The 23,526-nt window shown below is 47.3% G+C and overlaps 1 protein-coding gene and 1 pseudogene across 19 annotated transcripts in view; both read right to left on the reverse strand.

The window, feature by feature from the left end:
* The window catches only part of TACC2 (transforming acidic coiled-coil containing protein 2), a 199,871-nt gene that overhangs the window by 142,735 nt on the left and 33,610 nt on the right, over positions 1-23,526 (reverse strand). For 16 of the 19 annotated variants that reach the window (XM_045803330.2, XM_045803326.2, XM_045803339.2 and 13 more), the window contains 2 exons: positions 20,149-20,261; positions 2,206-2,223 (listed from right to left, as the gene is read on the reverse strand). In XM_045803330.2, the coding sequence (XP_045659286.2) occupies positions 2,206-2,223; positions 20,149-20,261 (131 nt within the window). The remainder of the gene's footprint in view (positions 1-2,205; positions 2,224-20,148; positions 20,262-23,526) is intronic. The other 3 variants (XM_045803335.2, XM_045803329.2, XM_087862628.1) reach the window with 1 other exon arrangement.
* LOC123796030 (dolichyl-diphosphooligosaccharide--protein glycosyltransferase subunit TMEM258 pseudogene) lies at positions 5,807-6,237 on the reverse strand (annotated as a pseudogene).

Below are 23,526 nucleotides of genomic sequence, written 5' to 3' on the forward strand. Positions count from 1 at the left end.
AAAAGAACCAGAAGCAATTTCCCACCGAGTGTGAGGCACATGACTCCCCCCCCCCCAAAAAAACCCTGCTTGGTTTATTTAGCAAAAGCTGAGCACCGGCAATTTTTTTGATTGCCCATCCAAAGCAATTTTTAAAACTAGATTAAAGCCACTAGTCAGAAGCAAATTTGCCTAAGGGCAGGAAAAATCCTCAGAACTGATCGTGAGGGCTCTGCATTAATTGAAGCTTACAGAATGTCCTTTTGTGCTTCAAGATTGTATCAAAATGTGTGGGATGGCTCTTGTGGGCTTGGGCAGCCTCCAGCGCTCAATGGAAGGTTTTCAGCCTGTAGGGGGCGCTATGCCTTGGAGTTGAGGGTGTAGGATGAGGCTGGATGCTTCTTCTTGGTGCAGACCAGACACCCCCAGCACAAGAGAGGGAGAAGCATAGGGTAAAGCAATCCGAGAGGAGAGGTGATTTGCTGCAGCAAAGTTCTGGGCAGGCAGCGGAGATGCCCTCCCCACTACCCTGGAGACCATCACATCCAGATGGGCTCCGAAATGCACAGTTCCGAAGACGTACACTCGAGCCAACCAGGAATGTTCGCGCAAGGAGGCCGGTTGAGAAAAACCAAGCTTGGCCCCTGAACTGCCAGGCTGCAAGGGAACCAGCAAAATCATAAAGCAGAGCCCTCACGATGGCGAGTGGGCACATTCTGAGCATTTAAGCGCAGGCCCACGCTAAGTGCTTTTCAGTTTTGATGGTGTTTAATCCACTCAGTAGCTCTGCTGAGTAGATGGCCCTTATTGCGCACATGCAGAAACATCCCCAGAGAGGTTTGAGACTGGACCCAGGGTCTCAGAGCTCCTGACGCAGAGCAAGCTCAAGCCCCACGCTGCCTGGCTCCGGGGCCCTGCCACCTCCTGCTTCCCTGTACTCGCTGACCCCACCTCTTCTGGACGGGCACTACACCTCTTCTCCCATTGACTCTGGCTGCCTCATTCCATTTTCCAGTCTGCAGCCCGAGCAAAATGGCTTAGAAATAAAAGCCTAATCCCGTCACCCTCGTGGGAAGACTTTCCAGTGGCTTCACTTGGCAATCAGCTGTGGCCCTGGCCTACCTTTCCTGTCTCATCCCACTTGGACCTCCCCATCTGTGCCTCTGCCTGGAGCTCGGAGCCCTCCTACCCTTCCCCAGCAGGTCTCAACCCTACTCATCACTTGTCAACAAAGCCTTCCTGGCCTGGCCTCTGGGACCAGATCTGCTTTCACAGGGCCCCCTAGTGATGGCTGTAGTCACAGCTGCCATCAACATGGATTGACGATCATTCCCTCCATTGGAGTATAATGAAGACTGAATCTCTTTTCAGTATTGTATACCCAGTGTCTAGCATAAACATTGAATATATGAATGTATGAGTAGATGATGGATGGATGGATGGATGAATGGTTGGTGGATAGATAGCTGGTTAGAGGGATGGTTGGGTGGTTGGGTGATTGGAGGATGGATGGGTGGATGAATGGTTGATGGATAGATGATTGGGTGGTGGGTGGATGGGTGGTGGGTGGATGGATGGATGGATGGACGAATGGTTGGTGGATAGATGATTGGGTGGTGGGTGGATGGTTGGGTGGGTGGATGGGTGGTGGGTGGATGGGTGGTGGGTGGTGGGTGGATGGGTGGTGGGTGGATGGGTGGTGGGTGGATGGATGGATGGATGGATGGACGAATGGTTGGTGGTGGGTGGATGGGTGGTGGGTGGATGGGTGGTGGGTGGATGACTGGGTAGATGAATGGGTGGATGGCCAGATACAATGAACACAAATCAAAGATTCTAAATATGCAGAAATCCTCCCAAATCATGGTTGTTTGATGTGACAGTTAGGAAGGTTCTTTTTTTCCAGACAATCTCAGCATTCTAGTAACCTATTTAGTCCAAATTCTTCATTTTACTGATGAAGATATAGGAAAATGAGGCTCAGAAAAGGCAAAGTACTTTTGTTTAAATGCTTCTTCAAAAGGAGTGAGTTCAAGGCAGCACTGTTCAACCACAAGTCCCTGTGCACACTGGTGGGGGGTCTGATGAGTTAGGGGGTGTGCTGCAAGAATTTGTTACTAATTATAAAGTACAGAAGTCTGTGAGTGATTGGTTATTTTCATAAATTAGTGTAATTGAAAAGATTAGAAGATTTCCCCACATAACATCACCACTGATGTTACTCACTGCATTCCGATGTTCTTTCTGGAAAAGGAAAGCAAGGGATAGACAGAGATCCTGTGAGTTCCACTGCAGCCCCTGGAAACCACCAGTCCTAATACGCCGTTACCAGTTGCGGCAGCTGGGGTGCTGTTGAGGGGGCTCGGGGCCAGGGGTGGTCCTCAGCTGCACGGATTCCTGCCTTGGGCCACACATTTGGGGGTTTTATGGCACAGCTGAGCTCTCAGAGAAGTATGACACTCTGCCCTATTCCCCCTTAGGGCTGTCCCCCAGGAAGAAGTGAGACTCCTCTGGTTGGGAAGATGGGGAAAGCAGCCCCCATGGGTACTGTTTCCACACAGGTGGGGGTTAAGGCGCTCAAGGTCACTGAGATAAGAAGTGCAGTCCCTTCTCCTCCCCCAGGTGCCTGCCAGGTGACGAGCTCGAAGGGGCTGGCACTCCCCAGCCTTTGTGGCAGCCTGCACATGTCCTCAGCCTGGCACTGGGTGGGGAGGGTTAGTTCAGGGGGCGGTGTCAGGAGCCCCATTGTGATTTGTCTTCCAGTCCAAGCTTGCCACTGATAAAGCTGTCTTTCTTCTCTTTGTGGACTCTGGTGCCAATTTCATGATTGACTCAGAATCTGGTGGGAAGGGATGTGATGAATTAGCTCCCCAAACCCCAAGAGCAGTTTAGGATGACTGTGGTGTTTTATTTCTCCCATACGTTTTCGGGACTTGCCAAAAATCTGAATTAACCCATGGGCCATGTTGTACATGTGACTTTTCTTCAGTAGAAGGAAGGCTGAGACCCCAACCAAAGAAAGACAACTAAACTCCAAAACGTTTTCAGGTCTTCCAAACGTGGAATCAGAACAAACCTGGTTAATTTGGGGACCGTGTAGATCTTCACAATGACACAGTTAAACTGCTCATCACGTTATCGATTCACTGTCTTTATTCTTGCCCTCTGCTTTGTAGTTTTCTCTCTGTGAATCCTAAGTCCGGTAACCACATGCTCTGGGGTTATCAATAACGATGATTCTTGGAGGTTCTCTACTCTCTATGAGATGCCACTTCCCAGTTTTTCTTTCTTTCCCTTTTCCATCCCAAACTAGGAAGACTGCCTAAGAAGATAGTCTCCTCAAGAACTTGATATGTGAGGGGTGCCCGGGTGGCTCACTCGGTTAAGCATCTGATTCTTGATCTTGGCTCAGATCATGATCCCAGGGTCATAAGATTGAGCCGCACGTTGGATTCTGCACTCAGCACAGAGTCTGCTTGGGATTCTCTCTCCCTTTTCTTCTGCCTCCGCACCCCCGGCTCATGCATGCGTGCTCGCTCGCTCGCTCTCTTTCTCTCAATAAATAAATAAATAAAATATAAAATAAAAGAACTTGATATAGGATTGGGACAACTATGATAGATCATCTAACAAGAGTTGTGTAGGATATGTCCTCCATTTTTACATTTCTATCAGGAGCTTTTAAATACTGAACTCTGTATTTCTCATAATAGCATTGTTCGATGTGCAAGAAAGAAGTTTCCCTGGTCTTCAGATGATACAGGAAGCACTAGATGTAACACGGTTGAACAAGTTGCTTTACTGCAGGACTTCTCAGAGCCTTTGAGATAGCACCATACGTTGTGAATCAACAAGAAGATATATGCACAGTGTTTCCCAAACTTGGTGCTTCTCAGAAATCTTCTTCTGCCCCTTTATCTGATAGAGCATTTAGTGAGACTAATGTGACACGCACAGAACATGGGAGGGAATGCACAACCATATGTAAGGAAGCTTTGGTAAGGACATTTCAGTTGTCCTTCAGAGAACTGGAAGGATAGTTCTCAAAACACACTATCAAAGCACCCCCTGAACTCACCTCTCACCTGCTCTGGAACAGAATATGCCTGTAAATCAGGAACATGTGAAGAGCTCTTTTGTGCCTCGGAGCAAGGCCAGCTAAGGGCTCTGCACAGAGGGAGTTCTCTCCCTCTCCATGGAAATATCCGCTAGCTCTCCTCTGCAACGAAAACTCCCTACTCCCCTCCATCGTGGGATTCCCCTCCTTTCCCTCCTCCATGGTAAGACCCCTGTACTCCCCTGAACGGTGCTGATCCCGTCACCTGCCTCTGTGCTAGGACCCCCACATCCCTCCCTCCACGGACGGACTCCCTTCCTGAGCTGCATATGCTCTCTTTTCTATTCTCCTAAAGCCCGTGTGCGGACTCTCTCTCAGTACCTGCGTGGTGTTCTTGCTCACTCACTTATTTTCCCACGGGCTATGACCTCCTGGAGGTTAGAGGGAATTCATCGCCTTTAGTTTAATATCTTGGTCGAGCACTGGTGCGTACTTGCTGAATGAATGATGGAATGGCAGAATGAATATAGAAATGAGGAGTGATTTTTTTAACTGACACAAAAAAAACCCTACTTTGGTTAACTCCCATACTGTGAGATGTACTGCCTATTTCAGGGACTTTGGAAAAGGATTTATGTTCTAAGTGATTTGTGCAGAGGATAGAATTCTCAAGTTAATGGAGGGAGATTGCCAAGTCTCAACCACAACCAGTTATTTCATGGAGAAAGGCACCTCCTCAGAAACTTCTTGGCCATCCCAGCAGATTAGGTCCAATCTACACACACGGTCCTAATTTGTCCAAATGATGCTTCCTGCACAGAGGCCGGGGAGCTCACTGACCTTGGCAGCCCTGTCAGACTCAGCTTTGTATTTTTAATCCAGTTTTAACTCTTTCCTGTGCTCATTCTGTGCCAGAAAACACAAAGACCACAATGTTTGTGTAACCCATGCAATAGACAAGAGGAAAATGCTGGTAGGTTCTAAAGAGTTATGGGGGAGAAGGGTATATATGTGAGGGAATGGTAAAACCCCAAAGTATCCTTATTATTCAGTGCTCAGTCTGCCACATGAACTTATGACTTCGAGGACAAGGTATCAGTCCATTTGTGAGAATCCATTATACAACATAGTGTGGGGAGGACAGGCAACTGGAAAATTCAAAAACTGTCTTCTAACCAACTTTTTTCAGCATCTTCCTTGTGGGGTCCAAAAGGCAGTGGAATGACCCAATTTTGTGGTTCCCAGACTGGGCTGGATTGCTGGAAAGGGCTTCCAGCCTGTTACACCCAAGAGCTCCCCATAGCTGGCACGAATCCACATCTCTTTCTGGGTGTTACTCGCTTCTGTCATTGTCCTTCCAATTCATGTAAGTACTGTCATGACCAGACATCAACTCATTTAAATGCATCTTTTTTTTCTCCTCCTCCTCCTCCGCCTCCGCCTCTTCCTCTTCCTCTTCCTCCTCCTCCTCCCCCTCCCCCCTCCCCTTCCTCTTCCTCCTCCTCCTCCTCCTCCTCCTCCTCCTCCTCCTCCTCCTCCTCCTCCTCCTCCTCCTCTTCTTCTTCTTCTTCTTCTTCTTCTTCTTCTTCTTCTTCTTCTTCTTCTTTTAACAGAGGGAGAGAGAAAGTAGCGGGGGGGGGGGGCACAGGGGGAGAGAGAGAGAGTCCTTAAGACTCCCCACTGAGCACGGAGCCTGACACGGGGCTCAATCCCACGACCCTGAGATCACAACCTGAGCCAAAACCAAGAGTGGGTCACTCAACTGACTATTCTATCCACGTGCCCCTTTCTTAAATTATTATTATTTTTTTTTTGGTCACACATCTGCCTTTATCATAAGCAGCAGGTGGGACACTTCCAGCAATAGTAAAAAAAAAAAAAAATTTACAGAAGCAGGAATTCAGTGAAACCACCTGGTTGGAACCCTTGGGAGCTCACACGTAGATGCCCACACACAGCAGTGGGAAGAGGGCTCCAAAGCCCATGAAGAGCGAGGCCACCGAGGAGATGAGGAGCTCTTTGTAGACATCCTGAGTGCACCTGGTGGGGGTAACCTCATAAACAAAGAACCAGGCAGTAAAGAACATGCCAGCGGCCTACAGCACCACGGTGAGGTGGGGGAAGAGAGCCGTGTTCACTGGGCTGGTGCACCTGCTCATGGCCTTGAGCTCTATTTTGTCCGGCACAAGGTCATCCACCACTCTGCCACTGAAATATCACATCAGCAATGTTTTCTTAATTTTAAGTTAAATCCTACTACCCAGCCACAGAAAAATGCCACCCGTTGTTTTTTGTGTGCCTGGGTTATGGTGGTATTTGTATTTTGTTTTGACATCAAGAAAGAACAAATAGCGGTAAACATATTTTTGTTAATATTCCTTCTTGATAAGACTTCTAATGTGTATAAAATCATTTTTCTGCCTTCGTCAGCACAGTAAAAGCAGGAAACTTATTGGAATCTTCCCTTGATGACTGGAAAATCTTTCAGAGAATTTGGGGCATTCCCTGAATAAAAAGATGTCACCAACGTCACCTAATGTGAGGCTGAGTTCATGTGTACTGAGCTCAAAAATGTGCTAGTCACGGGCCTGTTTTGTTGAGATTTGCCTCTCTATAATCCCACTGGCCTAAATGTGTATGGGTGGGGGCGACTGATGAATAAACATCACTGGGGACCCAAGCTGGTTCCATGTTAAAGACATAAAAACCATCCCAGGCTCCTTCCCAACATGAACACAGCTGCAGTGATGATTTGGAAAGATTAAGTCCTGTCAAAGCTGGCATCTGAGGCCACAAAAAGAAAAGAGACTACAAGTGTCTGGAATACAAGCTGTTTTTGAAAAGGAAAGAAAAACAGTTCTTGTCCATGGCATTCTCTCTCTCGTTATTTTTTTTCTAGAAGTGTCTCCCCACCTCTCCCGAAATAAATGCCAGGTGTTTTGCTGGACTTCCATTTAAAACCAGAGGAAGAGGGGCGCCTGGGTGGCACAGCGGTTAAGCGTCTGCCTTCGGCTCAGGGCGTGATCCCGGCGTTATGGGATCGAGCCCCACATCAGGCTCCTCCGCTATGAGCCTGCTTCTTCCTCTCCCACTCCCCCTGCTTGTGTTCCCTCTCTCGCTGGCTGTCTCTATCCTGTTGAATAAATAAATTTTAAAAAAATCTTTTAAAAAAATTAAATAAACAAACAAACAAACAAATAAATAAATAAAACCAGAGAAAGAAAGTTGATACGCATGGCTTTTTGGACTTTTCAGAGAGCTTGCGTTGGGAAGTGTCATATAAAGAATTATTAACACAACAGGGGGTTGGACTAATGGGGAACTGGCTGCTTCAGGAGACATGAGAAACAGAGGCCTGTGATCCCTGGAGATGAAAAGCAACAGAGTAAGTGCTGCTCTTATCCCAGCTAAGGCCTGGAGGAAGTGGCACAGGGAGAGCCTGAGAGTCTCCCGGACTTGAGGGGATGGAGCTGGGCATCTGCATGCCAGAGAAGAGAGAGCTGGACAAAGACAGAACTCTGGGGATATCCAAGAACTGATCGGCATGCATATGTACAAACACCCCATGAGACTAGGTTCGGACCACCTGGGAGGTTGATAGGGAAGAACCCTTAAAGCTACCACAGGGCTGGGAAAAGCTCCTGTTCCCACCAGACACAGTGGAAAACATCATAATTCATGGGACATCTGTTAGAATACTAAGAGCCCTGCCTCAGTAGTTGAAAACATGAACCCTGGGCTAAACACTGCTCTGGTCCCACCTAATGAAGCCCTGAAAGGATTAAGCTGTTCCAAATGACTGAACTGCATCCCAAAGCAAAGTTTGAGAATATTTATAAGAATACAAAAACATCCAGAATCCAAAAGCATAAAGCCCACAGTGTCTGGAATGCAAAGAAAATATGACCCACAATGAAAAGAAAACTCAATTAATCAATACCAGCCCAGAAATTAGGCAGATGATAGATTTAGTACACAGGACTTTTTAAAATGTGTTATAACTGTGTCCCATGTGTTCAGGAGGCTAGAGGGAAGATTGGGCGTGTTAAGTACAGACATGGAAGATACAAAAAAAGATCCCAATCAGGGGCGCCTGGCTGGCTCAGTCAGGGAGGCATGCAAATCTTGATCTTGGGGTCATGAGTTTGAGCCCCACATTGGGTGTAGGGATTACTTAAAAATAAAATCTTAAAAAAAAAAAAAGATTCCAATCAAACATGTCCAGATGAAAACTCTAATGGCTAAAATGAAAAACACACTGGGTGGGATTAGTAACAGATTCGTCATTACAGAGAAAAAGATTAGTGAACTTGAAGACATAGCCATAGAAATAGTTCAAAATGAAACACAGAGAGAAAAAGAAAAAAAAAATTAAAAAACCCCAGAGCATCAGTGAGTTGTGAGATAACTTCAAGCAACCAAATACTTGTAATTAGAGTCCCTAAAGGAGGGAGGGAGATTTTTAAAAACTATTTGGAGAAATAATGGCTGAACAATTTTCCAGAAATGATGTAAACTATATACCGGTGGATATAAGAATCTAACTCTAAGTACAAGAAACAAGGAGAAACTTACACCAAGGCACAGCATCATCAAATTGCTTAAAACCAGTAAAAACATGAAAAATATTAAAAGCACCTGGAGAAGAAAGGACAGAAGAACAAAAGAAAGGGGGGCAGAAATTTTTGTTGGAAACCATACAAGCTAGAGTGCAGTGGGGCAATATCTTTCAAGTAGTAAAAGAAAAAAGAATCGTCTACCTAGAATTCTTTGCCCAGAAAAAACATCTTTCTAAAATACAGGTGAGACAAAGATTTTTTTTTTTCAGACATTTAAAAGCTAAGAAAATTAATCACCAGCAGACCTATCTTTCAAGGAATGTTGAAGGAAGTCCCTCAAACCACAAGGAAATAATACCAGATGGCCATCAGTATCTACACAAAAGAATAAAGAACAGCAGGGGGCGCCTGGGTAGCGCAGTGGTTAAGCATCTGCCTTTGGCTCAGGGTGTGATCCCAGCGTTCTGGGTTCAACCCCCACATCAGGCTCCTCCACTAAGAGCCTGCTTCTTCCTCTCCCACTCCCCCTGCTTGTGTTCCCCCTCTCTCGCTGGCTGTCTCTCTCTGTCAAATAAATAAATAAAATCTTAAAAAAAAAAAAAGAATAAAGAACAGCAGAAATGGTGACTATGCTGGTAAATATAAATTCTTTTTTCCTCATTATGTAAATCTCCTTTAAAAGATAATTGGCTATGTCAAGCAAAAATAACATATATCGTGGGATTTAAAACATATGTAGAAATGAAATGTATGACAACAAAGCGCAAACACCAAAAGGGGAGAAAAAGAAGTATACGGTTGTATAGAGCAAGACTCTTGTATAGGGCAAGTATACTGTTGTATAGGGCAAGACTCTTCTAAATGTATGTGAAATGGCGCAATATCACTTGAAAGCAGGTTGTATCACATTTAAGATGTATAGCATAGATCCTAAAGCAACCGCCTAACACAAATAGTTGTGGCTAATAAGTTAAAAGGGAAATAAAATAGAATCATAAAAATAATGACTTTTTCCAAGAGAAGGCAAAAAAGGAGAGTAAAAGGAACAGAAAAGCAATGGAGAAAACAAATAATAAGACTGTAGATTTAAGCCAACCATATTAATAATCACATTAAATGTAAATGTTATAAACACTTCAGTTAAAAGGCAGCGATATTCAGAATGGATGAAAAAAGGAAGCCCCAACTGTAAGCTGTCTATAAGAAAATCATTTCAAATTTTGCTTAAAAACACAGATAGTTTAGGGGTGCCTGGGTGGCTCAGTTGTTAAGCGTCTGCCTTCAGCTCAGGGCATGATCCCGGCATTCTGGGATCAAGCCCCACATCAGGCTCTTCTGCTGGGAGCCTGCTTCTTCCTCTCCCACTCCCCCTGCTTGTGTTCCCTCTCTCACTGGCTATCTCTATCTCTGTCAAATAAATAAATAAAATCTTTTTTAAAAAAACACACACACACAGATAGTTTAAAAGTAAGAGAATGGGGGGGAAGCTATACTGTGACAATACTCATGAAAAGAAAGCTACTATGTCTGTATTATATTGAACAAAACAGATTTTGCAGCAAGGAATATTACCAGTCAATAAAGAAGATCATCATAATGATAAGAGGTTCAATTCATCAATAGGACATAAACATTCTAAAAGTTTATTTAATAACAGAGCTTCAAAATACATAAAGCAAAAACTGATGGAAAAAAAAAAGAAATGGCCAAATCCACAATTATAAACTGATAGTTCCAGACCCCTTTTTAATAATTGACTGAACAAGCAGATAGAAAACCAGTACAGATACGAAAGACCAGAAGAACACTATCAAGCAACTTAACCCAATTGCTATTTATTAAACACTATCCATTAGTGGCAGAATTACATTCTTTTCAAGAGCAAATGACACATTTATAAGGTAGACCATACTCTACCCATTTTTAAGAAGTCACAATAAATTTTAAAACATTCAAATTATTCAAAGTATATCATCTGGCTGCAATGGAATTAAATTAAAAATTAGTAACAAAAGATAACTGGGGACACCTGGGTGGCTTGTTTGGTTAAGCATCTGACTTTTGTTTCGGCTCAGGTCATGATCTCACGGGTCATGGGATGGAGCCACATGTGGTGATCGGTGCGTGGTGGGAAGTCACGCTCAGTGGGAAGTCTGCTGAGATGCTCTCCCTCTGCCCCCCCGACTCGTGTGCATGTACACGCACTCTCTCTCTCTCTCATTAAAATAAATAAGTAAATCTTTACAAAAAAAAAAAAAAAAGAAACATATCTGGAAAATCCCCCAAGTATTTGGGTATTAAATAATACACTTCTAATAGCCCATGAGTCAAAGAAGAAATTAAAAGGGAAATTAGAAAGTATTTGAACCAAATGAAAATGAAAACACAAATATCGAAATGTCACATGTAGTTAAAGCAAGACTTAGACTTTCGAATGCACTAAAACACCTGTATTAAGGGGGAAAAAAAGGTCTCAAATCAATGACCTCAGCTTCTACCTTAAGAAACTATAGAAACAGGGGCGCCTGGGTGGCTCAGTCAGTTTGGTGTCTGACTCTTGATTTCGGCTCAGGTCATGATCTCAGGGTCGTGAGATGGAGCGCCACATGCAGCCTGCTGGATTCGGTCTCTCCCCCTGCCTACCCCCCTTTCTCTCCCTCTCAAAAAAAAAAGAAAAAAAGAAAAAGAAACCATAGAAACATTTGCACAACATTGAACTGTACTCAGAATTGGTTAAGATAGCAAATTTTTTTTTTACCACGATAAAAAATCATTTAAAAAGCCACGATATTTTTTTTTTTACCACGATAAAAAATCATTTTTTTTACCACGATAAAAAATCATTTAAAAAGCCAACAAGCAGCTGTGTATAAAAGAAGCCAGACACCAAAGTATATATGCTATTTAATCCCCCTTCATGTGACATTCAAGACGTGGCCAAACTAATTCACGGCGGTAGAAGTCAGAACAGTTGTTTTTCTTGAGCAAGGTATTGACCGGGAAGTGACAGGAGAGAATGTTCTGGGGCGACAGGAATGAACTAGCTCTAGAGGGGGCCTTGATTACACAGGTGTATAGGAGTGTAAACACTCGTCAAGCTCTCAGCTTCATACTCTTACAGAATGTATCTTATACCAATAAAAAGAGGTAATTGAAAAAAACAAAACTATAGAGACAGTAAAAAGATCGGTCATTACCAGGGGCCGGTAGGGGAGGGAGAGAGGAGGAATGAATAGGCGGAAACAGGAGATTTTTTAAGTCACTGAAACTATTCCGTAAGATGTTGCAATGGTGGGTACCTGGCGTTATGCATTTGCCAAACCCACAGACTGTATGTACAACACAAGAGTAATACTTAATGTAAACTGCAGATTTTAGTTAATAATAATGTATCAAGACTGGTTCATTTACTATAACAAATATACCAAACTAATGCAAACCGGGGTTGCCCTATTAAGCCTCTGACTCATGGTCTCAGCTTAGGTCTTGATCTCAAGCTTGTGAGTTCAAGTCCTCCACTGGGTTCCATGTTGGGCAGGGAGGCTACTTAAAAAAATAATAGGGCAGGGCGCCTGGGCGGCACAGTCGTTAAGCATCTGCCTTTGGCTCAGGGCATGATCCCAGTGTTCTGGGATCGAGCCCCACGTCAGGCTCCTAGGCTGGGAGCCTGCTTCTTCCTCTCCCACTCCCCCTGCTTGTGTTCCCTCTCTCACTGGCTGTCTCTCTCTGTCAAATAAATAAATAAAACCTTTAAAAAATAAAAAATAATAATAATAGGGCAAACTGTATAGGAGGAAGGGGGATATATAAGAATTCTCTGTACTGCTCAATTTTTCTGTAAACCTAAAACTGCTCTAAAACATAGTATATGAATTATTTAAATGTACCACATATATTTATATTAATACATTGTTTAAATATTCAAATATATATAAGCGTATGTTAATAAATATGTTGCTTGAATATATTTAAATGTTTAAATATATAAAAAATATATGTATATATACACACACAGCTATCACCATCAATTAAGAACTCAAAAAATGAGAAAAGCAGGAGGGAAACACTAAGATTTCAAGGGCAGCTGTCTATCGTTGGTGAGCGCATTGGTGATTTTTTTTTTTTCCCTCACTCTTCACTTCTCTGTATTTTCCAAATTGTTACAGTAAGTGGGATATTATCTCAGGATGGAAAAATCCGCCTCCTCTCCTCTCCTCTTTTTAAATGCTCTGTTGAAACCAGATGAGCAGAAAGCAGACACACACCTAATTCAGCGCGTGACCTTCTTTTTCAGCCCGTGTCACAAGTTGGGGAGCTCACTACCCCCCCTCCTCTCTGTGTTTACTTCCTGCCCGAGATAAATGATGAGTCAGAAGCAGGACTGGCCGGGCGGAGGCTGCCCCCGGCTCTGCCTGACACACCCTGCCTTGGCAGGAGCTCCTGAGTAGATCTGGAACTTCGCAAAAGTTTGTTTGGAAGGCACAGACCGATGACCACCGCGCAGGAGACCAGGGGCTCGTTCATGAAGAGCTGGCCCCAGCCGCTGCTCGTAAAACAGACCTTTTTGATTTTTCTTTTTTCTGGGTCTGCGAATGGACCTTGTTTATAGGGAAATTAAGTTTTAAGGTCAGACGGGGGTTGGCTTTCTAATTATGGAGCCCATACAACACAAACGTTTTCAGACACCCGTGAGAGCTCAGCAGAATGGCTCTGTGCCCAGGCTTCTGGGCAGCACCGAACCCAGCTGGATTCCAGTCCCCACCAGGCCACACTTCGTCTGTGTGGGGGGTGCGTTTCTTCACCTCCCCGATCCCCCGCTTCCTCGTGGCCTTCCGGGCATCTGCAGGCGTCCACACTGAGCGTGGGGTGAGGTGTGAGTTTCAGCCCTGGGTCCCGTGCCCCGCATGCAGGCGACTCCGTGACAGGCAAGGCTCAAGGAACATCCTCGCCCAGCATCTCAAGTCCACTATTCCATGTTTCAAATCATCTTTCTACCGTTCCCTACGCTGCTCTACCCAAATGCCGAGGCTTTCCGGGTTAAGTAAGAGTTTGCATATTTGAAAAAGCCAAGAGGTTGAACTTAATGAAAATGCTCCATCCCCTCTTTCCCAGACTTAAAGAAGTTCTAGAATTCTCTACTTAAGAGCCTGGTAAGGGGCACCTGGGTGGCTCAGTGGGTTGAGCGCCTGCCTTCAGTTCCGGTCATGATCCCACGGTCCTGGGATCGAGCCCCACATCAGGCTCCCTGCTCAGTCAGGAGTCTGCTTCTCCTTCTCCCTCTCCCTCAGCCCCTCGCTCCTGTTCTCACTCTCTCTCAAATAAATAAATAAAATCTTTAAAAAAAAAAAAAAAGAGCCTGGTAAATCTAGTCCTTCCTAGATTCTGTTTCCTCTAGCTCCGTAATGATGACAGCTGTGCCCTCTGCCTGGAACTGTCTCTTTTCCCCCACAAATCCCTATTTCTATTTGAAGACCCAATGTCAAGGCTAGTCTCTCTGGAGCACACTCTCCCTTCCCTCAGCAGAGCGAGGCCCTCTCTCCTGCCCCCGTGCTCCCATAGAGCCTGCGTGTAGCACCGAGTTTTCTAGAATGATTTGTTGATGTGCCTCTCTCTACCACGGGACTGACAGGACCGGTTTGTCTTTTTTATCTCTGGCCTCAAGCTCAGAGCTTGGCCTGTGGTGAGCAGCGGACCCACGTTTGCTAAATAGAATAAGGAATCTGCCCCACTTCCCTCAAAAGGATGACATATGTTCAGGTGTTTAAAGTGCTGGGTGTGGGGGCGCCTGGGTAGCGCAGTCATTAAGCGTCTGCCTTCGGCTCAGGGCGTGATCCCGGCGTTATGGGATCGAGCCCCACATCAGGCTCCTCCTCTATGAGCCTGCTTCTTCCTCTCCCACTCCCCCTGCTTGTGTTCCCTCTCTCGCTGGCTGTCTCTCTGTCACATAAATAAATAAAATCTTTAAAAAATAAATAAAAATAAATAAATAAAGTGCTGGGTGTGGAGCAGGAAGTGAGCTGTCCCTGAAACACGAGAGGGTCCTGCTTTCTTCCCAAAGATGGAGGACTGTCCTGTGTGCCCCCGGTGAACCCAGGGCTGTGACAGTTGGCACACTGTCTTGCCAGCTTCACCTGGTGACAACAGGATTCCCTCCTGGACACTGGGTCTGTGACCGTGAGACTCAGCCAATATGCCTGATTCTGCCACTTTTTCACCTCTCACCAAATGGTCCTCACCACCCAATGGCTCAAGCCAGAGCTTCAGGAATCTTCCTTAACTGTTCTCTCCCTCCTCCCGAATCCGATCCATCCGCAAGTCCTGGCATCTCTCAGCTCCAAAATATCCAAAATATCAAAGCTGTGTTGGTTTCTCCACCTTCAGTGTAATCACCTCAGTGCCGTGTGCTCAGTGGGCCAGTACCAGCCCCAGAGGGGCCAAAGTCGACACTTGGGAGGGGGAGAAATCTCTTAGATATTACAGTGTAATGACAAAGTACTATCTGGTCCAACATGTCATCCACAGTACATACACAATACACCTATGGTATGGAAATTTCCTGGGAACGGGAGGGCAATTAGGAATAAAATGTCTAGGAAGATTGCTGTAGCGGGAGGGAGGGCGATAATGAATAGAAGGTTGAGATCCTTGCCTCGCTCCAGGCACACTAGACCCTGCCACGACCTGCACGGTTTCCCCTCTGACCTTCTGGCCTCCAGTCTTGCCCCCTGACATTCTCTATACAGCAACCAGAGAGGTCCTATCAAAACACAAATCAGGGGCGCCTGGGTGGTGGGGTTGAGCGTCCGACTCTTGATTTCAGCTCAGGTCATGATCTCAGGATTGTGGGATCGAGCCCCGCATCAGGCTCCACGCTCAGCACTGAGTCTGCTTGAGCTTCTCTCTCCCTCTCCCTCTGCCCCTCACGCTCATGCTCTCTCTTTCACACAAATAAATAAAATCTTAAAAAAGAAAAAACAGATTTTTCAGCCTCACCCCAAACCTACTATGTCAGACTCTTCAGGGGCGAGGTCGGGAAATGCGGCATTTCTAACGGGTACGAGCTAGAGCTGGCAATTGATCAATATTTCCGAAATCCCTCCACCCTAAGAATCACCCAGGACGCTTATTAAAAACACAGATTCCTAACCTAGTGACTTTGATTCAGAAGGACTAGGGAGGCCCTAGGAATTTAAAGATTTTACAAACACCCCAGTAAACCGTATGATCTGGGGACCCTGGGAACCAGCACCCCACATGATTTCATTTATTCTCCTTCACCCCAACCCTGACCTGTTCCCATGCTCTTCAAGACAATTTTAAAGTCAGGAAAACAAGAGCACTGGGGAGAGCAGACCCACCTGCAAATAACTTGTGAATAACCCGAAACACCATGAGGCTCTCGGAGTATTGGGGGCCACGAGGCTCCGTTATTACTCCATTAAACTGTCGCCCCTCCCCAGGCCAGAGACCTGCTTAAATAAAGGCCAGGCCACCAGGGTTCCCAGGAGACTCGTCTGGTCTTCCTTCCAGTGTGTCTAAAATTGGTCACAGTTTCCCTATAGGTCCTCTCACTTTAGAGGTCCTTGTTTCTGATGCTGGATCCTTCTGCGGGTTCTTGCTCAGGAAACTTAGCATCTTCTTTGACCCACCTCCTCTGCCCACACCCGGGCCAGCACCAGGTTCTGTGGGTTCTGCCTTGGGATGGTTTCCTCTACCACAGGGGCACCCCTTACCTCCCTTCCGGCCTCCCCCTCCCGTGCACCAGTCCAAGCCCTAAATTCATCTTCTGAACTCTTTCCCCACCTGCATAAATCTTTATTTAAATGTAAACAGACAAAGCACAAAGCACTTCTCCAGCTTCCTGCTACCTGCAGGATAAAGTCTCCTCCCTCTGACCTCACTTCTTGGGCCTTGTTTTTAGCGAACACTGGCCAGCAGTCTGGGCTCGCTTCCTGCTCAGCCACAGAGGTCCCATCAGGAATTCTACTCCCACCCGAATGGCCTCTCGAGCTGTCCCCTTTAGTTCAAGATCCCCCACCCCTGCCCTCGGAGAACCCCAGCAGCACCCAGCCTGTGGCAGGACACAGCTCTGGGCATAAAGCAGCGGGTCTGGACCAGCAGCAGCAGCAGCGCCTGGGAACGGGTTAGGAACGCTCATTCTTGGGCCTTGCCCCACACTTACTGCCTCAGAATGTCCGGGAAAGAGACCCAGCGACCTGTGTTTTAACCAGCCTGGCGGGTGACCCTGATACCGGCTCACGTTTAAGAACCAGTGGATCATGGTTAAGACTCCAAGCTTAAGGAGTCTTCCAGGCCTTCGTCAGTGACAGAGGCGCCAGAAATTCACTGAGGACTTGTGTAGGGTTGCTCCCTGAGGAAAGTCAGTCATCTTTGAACTATCACCCATGGCCTTCGACGGAAGAAGGAGCAGGTAGGGCGTTAAAGCGCAGGAAATGGCCACAACGTGACAACAGTCGTTTCCTCTGGTGCAACTGAACAGCTCTACGATCTGGGGAAAGGTTGTCAGATGAGATTGTGTTTTGAGGGTTTAAAAAGAAAGGGCTGTCGTCCTTGGCTGTTGGTACCCAAGGCGGGAGAAGAAGGCTCATCAGATGGTGGGCGGGGGACGTGGAACTGGACGTGGGTACCCAGGGCAGCCGTGCTTGGGAATGGACATTGCTGAGCAGTAAGAGGGACAACCCGGCTTTGTCCTAGGAGTGCGGGGTCATCCTCCCTCAGGAGCCAGGGACCTGGGCAGGGATGGGCATCAGGAAGGTGCCTCCCAGCCTCTGCCAGGGTTTGACCAATGCAGGGCTAAGTTCCAACAGCGACACCATGTGGCAGTGGGAAAGCAAGGCAGTTGAATTGATGGGACTCATTTGGATAAAAAACGGAACCCCCTTGGGGATGTAGGAACCCCATCCTTGAGTGATTCAGAGGGAAGAAGACCCTCAAGGCAGAAACAATGGACTTTCTACCACTAAAGCATAGATGACATAGGGCTCCGAGCCTCAGTGTCCCCATCTGTACAATGGAGAGAACGCTGTGCAGAGGGTCATTAGGCAAGATTTACGTAGGCCTTCCTCCCCACATTCTGCCCTTGTCTCCAGGTCCAGCAGGAGCCCCTGCAAGCCTTTCTGTGCTTTCTCTCTGGAGTTTTTCCAAGGAGAAAATGTAGCACAAGGTCAATGGCTCCTTCAATCTTTTGCAAAAATCTATAACACATCATGTGAAGAGAAAATGCTAATTGTCTGATGTGGCAAAGGGAGAGGCAAATGCATTTTGTGGATCACTAGAGGCCATGTCTTAGAAAATGACAAACGTCTGAGAGTCCCTCCCTGCTTCCTGACCGCAGGCTCACTGGGGATGGGCACAGAGCACTGAAGGGAATGGTCACGGGGCTCCCGGCCTCATCAAAGATTCCCCGGTGCCAAGACTGTCCTGAAAGCAGCGGGGTCTTAGGGCCTGAGGGACAGTGTGGTCTGGACCAGTGGGCACCGCGGTGGTGAGGGGACACACGATGGCATCAATACACCAGGTGGAGAGAGGGGACTTCCAAGGATGGCCAACACGGGCCTTCCCACCAGCCTGGCAGAGTAAGGACTTGGAATTGGAAATGAATTGACTGAAAGAAAATGAAAGTGCATTTTGTGTGCCTAGAGCCTTCAGCATGGTGTCTGGTCCCCATGTGCAAACTGAACCTTACATTTATCATGATCGTTATGGTGGCTGCCGAGGGCGGTGTGGGTCACGGGAACAGCCCCCGGAGCCAGCACTTGCCCTCTCGTCCTCCACACGGCCTGACTCCAGGAGCCCGCTCACCCTTTGACAGTTTGTGAGTCAGTTAGTCCAGAGCCCTGCACCGACATCCACGCCTTTAGAGAGCAGAATTCAAGTTTCTAACTGTGAACAGGAAGCCGCTCCTTTGGGCGTGCTCTTAGAAGGCACCTCCTTCACGCTCAATTCACTTGGCAACGAGAAGCAATTCTTCCTCAAGGGAAAAATAATAATTGACTAAAGCTGAGGAACAAGAAGCAAAAGCCCTCTGAGCTGCTGTTATTCTTCAGTCTAGCTGTGACCCAGGCCCCAGATACTTCCCAAGCCTCCCGAGAGATCCTAGAACCTCGATGGGGGAGGGGAGTGCTGTACCTTGGGTCTCGGCCAGCAGGGATTCCTTTGCAGAATTCCAGAAAAGAGCAATCTATCCATTAGTTCCGTGATCACCCAGAGTCAATATAGACGGGTCATCTGGTCTCATCAGAGCCAAATATTAAAACCTCTGTCCATTTATCCTGACAAAAAGTTCATGAAAGAAGAACAGCCACAGTTGGGGGGGTGGTGTCTAAGAGGCAAGGGAGGCCTCCTTTTTGCAGACAACAGGGATCAAAGGTGTCGTTCAAGGCATATTCTATGATTCCCTCAGCAAAAAAAGAACATTCTGCCCCACCACTTCCCTGAGGAAATCTAATGTTCAGGCTAAGAGGTTCGAAGTATTTCTTTTGGAAACCTCGGACGGAACCACCCAGAAAATAATACCAGCCAGGCATGAAAATTCCTGCCACCAGGGGTCGCTCTTACTTACCCATGACCCTCCAGAGTTTAAAGCCCAAACACAGAAATGTTGCTTAAACTCTTAGGTAAAAGTGATACTACAAAGCATTCATGACCTAAAAATTCATTGTCTATTGTCTATGATGGGGGGGGAGTCTACCTTTCAATTTTTCATTTTTGTTCCTTTGAGTTCCTGTTGATTTATTCCCTTAAGACCTGTAGTTGTAGCCTCCTGGAACCCCAGGAGGGTTCTTCCAACCGGATCATGCACCGAACCCTCGGACAATTACGAACTGCCTCCAGTGTTCTTATCCCGAGTCTGTTCTGGGGACTGAACGTTCACATCTGCTGGCTCTCTGCTTGGGAACGCCCCCAAACCTATGGGTGCCAAACACTGCATGGGAAGAATGTATTGGACTTCTTCCCAAAAGCCACAGCAGGGAAATCAGGATGTCCTGGGGGTCACTATGAGGAGCCACTGACCGATGGGCCACACCCGCACTGGCCTCGTGCCACTACACCAGTGTGGCCTTCTTAATTTCCAGAATCCATCCACCAGCCTCCCTGGGACTCAGGGTACCTGTCACTGTAGTAATAGTTTTTGAATCCTGTGTCATCATCCAGTGCCCTCATTGGCTACCAGGCCGGAATACAGACCCCGACTCGCCACACATGAGACACCCCTGATATGTCCTTTGGTAGCCTTGATCTTTTTAGTTTAAGTTCTGATAATGAAGATAAACCACCTGGAGTATTGCTGGAATGCGAGGAAGGCCGTGATTGCTAGTTTCATTGGGCAGAATGACATTAGTTCTCTAATCATGCAGGTCGAGGCAATCACAAAGCAGTCTATGAGCCGCTGCTTTGACCGTATCACCACTGAGGACCATGTCATGGACTTTACGGTAAATTTTCCAAAGCAAATGGAGCAAAGCAAATGCTAAGCAGGCAGTGAGCCGGCCACGCGTCGGGCCGGGCCAGTCCTCCGACCCTGGCTCTTACCTGTGCAAGTCTCCATGCCCGGTACTTCCAGACTTCTCCTCCAGGTCCCTTCTTATGTTCTGGCTGTTCCCAGGTGGTTGTACAGACCCTGGACTCTGCGCTGCCGAAGTTCTCTGAGCCAGAAGAAAGAGAAGTTGGAGAAGAAATCCAATAGGAGTGTCTGAAGACACGGAAGCATTTCTCAATGGGCCACTGGCCGCATCGTCAAGCGCCAGGTTGTTCATTTGCTTTACCGTCTGACTGAGCGGAGGCTGTGGGCCTGCAAGAGCCGCTCTCGGAGGGACACGGGGAGCCGAGCAAGCATGGCCCCTGCTCCGCTCTGATGGAGGAGACACGCGGTGACACACAAGATGCCAGCTGAGTAGGACGATGGCTTTAGTCAAAAGCCAAGACTGGGGACACCTACCATACTCGGGGGAGGGGGGCGGTCATCTGCTCCTCGGGAAAGGGAGGATATCTGCTCTAAGATCTTCAAGTGTCTGACTTGCTTGTGGGGCCACCTAGAGGAAAGACATTTTGCTCCTCACTCCCCCATGGGCCTGCGAACCAGAATTCAGCCAGAAACCCAGGCAAGGGGGGAGGGGGGGCGGGCGGGCAGGGGAATCGCTGCACAAAGAAAATGATGAGCTCTTGGAAACTTGGGGCCACCCGTCCAAGGCCCTAACCACTCTGAGAGGTAGTCACTTTTCCTTCAATCCCACAGTAAGTTCATCTGCTGGGTAAGCAGTATTTAAAACCAGGATCCAAAAATATAAAGGACAGTCAAAACTTCAAATTGCGGGACAGAAAGAGATGAGAGGTTTTAAAAACTCAATTGAAATAATGCTCATTTAATGGGGCGCCTGGGTGGCTCAGTCAGTTAAGCGTCTGCCTTTGGTTCAGGTCATGATCCCAGGGTCCTGGGATCACGGCCCACATCAGGCTCCCTGCTCAGCTTCTCCCTCTGCCTGCTGCTCCCCTGCTTGAGCTCTCTCGCACGCGCAATCTCTCTGTGTCAAATAAATAAATAAAATCTTAAATAAATAAATAAATCTCATTTAAGTGTAGTCTAAATGTCAGAAAGGTCAAAAGGGCTTTTATAACCCCAAGGAGTGTTTCCCAAAGCAGTGGTTGCCTTTCAGCCCATCTTCCCAGCAGTGCTCCTTCACAGGGTCCCACAGCCCTGCCCACTGGGGTATACACAAGACTCCCCAAAGACCGAGAGGGGCAGGAATCTGGTGTGGGTTCTGTAGAGTAAGAATGCAAGCATTACCAGCAGCCTATTTGCAGCCTGCAAAAGAGAGACTGGTGCCAGCAGGCAGAGAGAAGCCCGGATGAGGGACAGAGGGCACAGGGGGAGGGGTCCCGGTGGTGCGGAAGTCTTGGTTCCACCTGGTCCTGGGGTCGAGCCTCTTCTGCCCTCTCCAGCCTATTACGTGAGATCTTGAGTCCCTGTTTGCCTTTGCTGGTACAAGTTGGATTTCCGGCACTTGCAACCCAAAAAAGTACATTCCAGAACTGATCAGAGCAGCTTTGAAGGAGAAAAAGTGTTCTGTGTCAGCTAAGTTTACGAAGCGCTGGTTATCTAGCCCTCTTTTAGAAAGTCACAGTGCACATTAGTCTATAAAAAGGCCTGAGAAGTTTCGTGGTCAAATGACATTGAACTCTAACTCCTTTTCCCAACGTTTCTTGACCACAGGATCCTTTTGTTCACCTGCCACCTGTTACCATCTCCTCAAGCTAGTGTTCCATGGAACACACCTTTGAGGACAGTTAGCACAAGGCCTCATTCCTTTTCACCTTGCTTAAACCTGGCCAATGATCCAGTTCCACAGAGTGAGGCAGCCCCCAGCCTGGGGGGCGCCTTCGAGAAACCTGGAGGGTGACGCTGTTCCGGGCAGTTGTGTGGCCTCTAAGCAGACAGCACCTGCATGTGAATTAGAAACAGCTTCCCCTTCCTCTAGTGGTTACAGGTCAGACCTAGGCATGTGGCTTGTTGGGGGCTTGGGAGAAACTGAGCTCCGTGAGCCCCAGGTCCTGTCCTTGAGGGAGGTGGCGGAGGTGAAGCACCAGGAGACAGGCAAGAAGAGCTCCTCCAGACTTTCCAGGGCTCCTGTGGCTGCCTGCTCCTCGTTGCTAGAAATCTCCCACCTCTCAGGGGATGCTGCTCCCCTACCGACTCCAGAGACAGACCCCGCTGGCCCTGCCCCACAAAGCCAGCAACTGGAAATACAAAAGCCCTCTCCTGAGCCCAGGACTTTACCAATTGTGACTACAGATCCTGATGCAGCCAAATCATTTGATAAATACCTCATTTCACCCAGACCTTCCGGAAAGTATTTACTGATTTGTTGATTCATTCAATTATCTAAAATACATTCATCTAGGGGTGCCTGGGTGGCTCAGCTGTTTAAGCATCTGCCTTCAGCTCAGGTCATGATCCCAGGGTCCTGGGATGGAGCCCCTGCTCAGCGGGGAGCCTGCTTCTCCCTCTCCCTCTGCCTTTCTCCCCTCCCCCTGCTCATGCTCTCTACGTTCATCTAAATCATACCAGGCATCAGAACCAATGCTGGAAGTGGGGGCTGCAAAAATTAATGAGATTCCATTCCTTCCCTAGAGTTGCTCACAGTCTGGGGAGACAGCCCCCCATGCCGTGACCACAGAGGTGTAAACACAGGGCCCCCCAAGAGAAGACCCAGTCCTCCCAGGAAGGGAGGGTGCCACCTCCCAGCTCTGTCAACTTCTAGGCTGAGGTTGCTGGAAATCAATTTTGGAGCTTCCGTGGGACATGGGGGCGCAAATCATCTGCGCCATGTGAACCTGGGGGTCTTCTAGAGACCTCGAATCTTCTGTTGGATGGGTGGTGTCCGTGACCTTCACACAGCCTGAAGAGCAAGTTAGCTTTCGCTGTGTTTCCCCCAACTAGGATAGGTGTCTGAGCAGCTGGCTGCTCTGTTCACCCAATTGTGTCCAAAGGTAAAATATCAAAGATGCCTCAACTCTCAGGGCCACACACCCTAGCGCTAACATGATACTACAGTTAGAAAATCTCCATTCACTTTTGCTAAGACAGAATATGGGGGGAAATGACAATAAGAATAGCTCCTGTTTATTAAGTACTTAGTACCAGGCACTGGGCTACTGGTCTCCATGAACCATGTGATTGAATGGGCACAACAACCTTAAAAGGAAAGTGCTATTCATGTCCTTGTCTGAGAGCTGAGGCTTGCAGAGGGTAAGTCTTTGGCCAAGATCACACAGTAGTGGAGTCCAGAGGGACCCATTTCTGTTTGACCCCAGAGCTGGGAAAAAGCGTTTTTGTTCCATCCTTTAATGGGGAAGTGTTGAAGGAGGCAGAGAGAGCTGGAGCTGATCCCTCAACTAAAAGAAGGACTGCTG

The sequence above is a fragment of the Ursus americanus genome, chromosome 6 (assembly GCF_024610735.1).
Source record: "Ursus americanus isolate L20-20 chromosome 6, mUrsAme1.1.p, whole genome shotgun sequence".
NCBI lineage: Eukaryota > Metazoa > Chordata > Mammalia > Carnivora > Ursidae > Ursus > Ursus americanus.